This window comes from Aplysia californica, unplaced genomic scaffold (assembly GCF_000002075.1).
Source record: "Aplysia californica isolate F4 #8 unplaced genomic scaffold, AplCal3.0 scaffold00022, whole genome shotgun sequence".
In the NCBI taxonomy this organism is placed as follows: domain Eukaryota; kingdom Metazoa; phylum Mollusca; class Gastropoda; order Aplysiida; family Aplysiidae; genus Aplysia; species Aplysia californica.
The window spans coordinates 705,492-708,010 of record NW_004797292.1 but is presented as its reverse complement, the minus strand read 5'-3'; the positions used below and the strand labels follow the sequence as shown (position 1 = coordinate 708,010).

The window sequence follows — 2,519 nt, the reverse complement described above, 5'->3', positions numbered from 1 at the left end:
CACCCCGCCTCCCGACACACACACTATAAGAGGAACCACTGTTTATATAACAAACACGCCAAATGCTGTCTTAAACTCAAACAACAGAAATGTCATGTAACGCACAGGTGTCAAGCTCTACTATAGTAAGCTCACGGCCCGTGAGAACATTTATTTTTTAAGGCAGTCCATCCTGAGAATCTCCAAAACACAGAGCCTTACTCCAAACATAAACGAAAGTGTTGCTAAGGAAAGATGCCTAACACATCTCAGCTCTGACAAATCAGCATAAGAGTGAAAATTGGTAAGTTTTGTAGTGTTATTATTAAAACTCTTTTGAGAGCGTTTATCTTATATAATAAATGTTTTAAAAACGTTTCGTCTTCCATGACTCAGTGAGTGTTTCTCCAGTTCAGCTCCCAACCTTAAGTGTAATTTGTGTTCGGCCCCCTGAACGATTCAGTTTAACACACTTGATCTAGCCTACATGTATAAGGGTTGGGTTACTAGACACGGGTATGCTTTGAATGCTTGACATGCGCTAATAACTATGTTGATACGACCCTGTCTTTGAGCTGCTGCTGAATTCTCACCAGGGACTTGAGCTGCCAAGCACCATGTATTTATTTATAACTAGCTATCTGTATGGTTGTATCAAAGATTCTCCACTAGTGGATAATCGTTGAGAGTATGTCCCTGTACCAATGTTCTATTCAGAGTTCAGCAGAAAGCGTTAAGTTAACCTTGTCTTTGTTTGTTTCTTGTTGTCTTTATTTTTTGGGGTTTAAAAAAAAATAGATATATTTTTTTTTCTTTTATATTTCGTGCCTCTTCTTACCGTAGTTATAACAAGACACGTTTTTACATCATTTTACGCCATAAGGCATGTTTGTGCAATTATTCTTTATTTGTGTGATATTGTGTAATTATGAACGTATTATATATGCATGTATTTTATAGTTATATATTTATGAAAGTATGTTTGCCTTTGTAACGCAGATTTCCCCACGGGGATCAATAAAACGCTATTTATCTTCTATTTTCTAAAATGTATCTATTTATTTATGTGTTTACTCATCTTACCGTGACAACAATAGAAGCTGTGACAGACTGAGCGCCGGAGGCCGCCTTATCCTTCACCCTAACCAACACCGTCTCGCTCTGTGTAGTCTCGTAGTCTAAGGCGTTGGACACGAAGATGCTTCCGACTGTGTTGTCTGGGATACTAGAGAACAAGAAGACAAACATAGATTTCTGAGCACAATAAAAAGTCTTTTGATTGTTAGGCATAGTTTTGTTGGAGTTAGAGTAATGAGGGGCACACCGGGACATGAAGGGCTATTTAGTGTAGGGGAAGAGCAAAGCAGACTGTCATAAATAAAAGAGGGAAAGAAAAGAAGCAAGAGCTCCCCCATGTACCCTCCAACCACCCACCGTTTGATTACGGTAACAGACATTAAAATGTGTGGGAGCATTTTTATGAATGTGTTTTTTTGTTGTTGTTTTTTTTTTGGGGGGGGGGTTAATATAAGAATGTTGCATTGTTACTCATTGTATGGAAGTGCTGACAGATTCATCGTCTGAGATTATCCTAGTTCGAAGTCCAGTAGGGAGTTCTTGAATTTGGGTTGTTTTGAGAGTTTTGAAACCTCTCCACATTTGAATTGGTCCTGTCAAAGATGGATAATATGGTCGGAGGTCCCTCCAGTGTCATGATCTTGAAGTGTTCACCCCATAGCATATCAGCAAGGAAAAATTGTTTACAGTAGATTAAGCGAGATCCTCAGAGACTTACAGGAGAAGATGTATACGTTCAGTTGTTTCTCGTAGAACTTGATTTGTCTCAATGGGAACAAGCAATGGGAGAAAGTAGAAAGAAGTGGTAAGAATAAAGAATTAACCTAAACTGCATATTATGCCAAATGTTGAAACCTGAAAAAGAAAACCCAAGATACTACAATGTGGTTTTGTCATTAGGGAGATCTAATTGGGGAGAGATGGGCCTTTATGTGGCGGGCGTCTTTGGTGTTATAGCAAAGCTCTTAGTCGTTTGATTCTCGAGTCGGAAAACCTATTTTATTTTGCACAGTACATGTATTTATGTCTGTGTGCAGGGATATTGTATTCCACACAGCTTTGATTTGCCCTAACATATTAGATCAAAGCAGCCCGCCTCCTAAAAGATCAAAACTGTGTCAGTGGGGCGTAAAATATTAAAATTTACCATTAAGTGAGATATGTACCTGAATTTTGTGGTGTCGCCTTGCTGTATGCTGTACTCAAGGTCGTTGTTTGGGGAAGTCAGGTCAGCATCAGTGCAAGTTAAGGTCAGTAGAGGATTTACTGTATCTGTAACAGATGAAAGACGGCTAGGTGTTAGTCCAACTAACAGAAAGAACAGGAAAAAAGCACACGACGCAAAAGCATAAAACATATCACTGGAATATTATCGTATTATTAATATGAAGCAGCGAGCAAACATCTCTTTTTTGGTACATATTTTTTTTTCTTTTTTAATAGCTTATTGTGCTTTCTTGGGA

The 2,519-nt window shown here is 38.5% G+C and overlaps 1 protein-coding gene across 1 annotated transcript in view; it reads right to left on the bottom strand.

Moving 5' to 3' along the window:
* The window catches only part of LOC101849818 (protocadherin Fat 4), a gene marked incomplete in the record, with an annotated part of 63,124 nt that overhangs the window by 56,775 nt on the left and 3,830 nt on the right, over positions 1-2,519 (bottom strand). Inside the window, 2 exon segments of the mRNA XM_013088142.1 lie at positions 1,063-1,204; positions 2,223-2,328. Of these exon segments, the coding sequence (XP_012943596.1) occupies positions 1,063-1,204; positions 2,223-2,328 (248 nt within the window).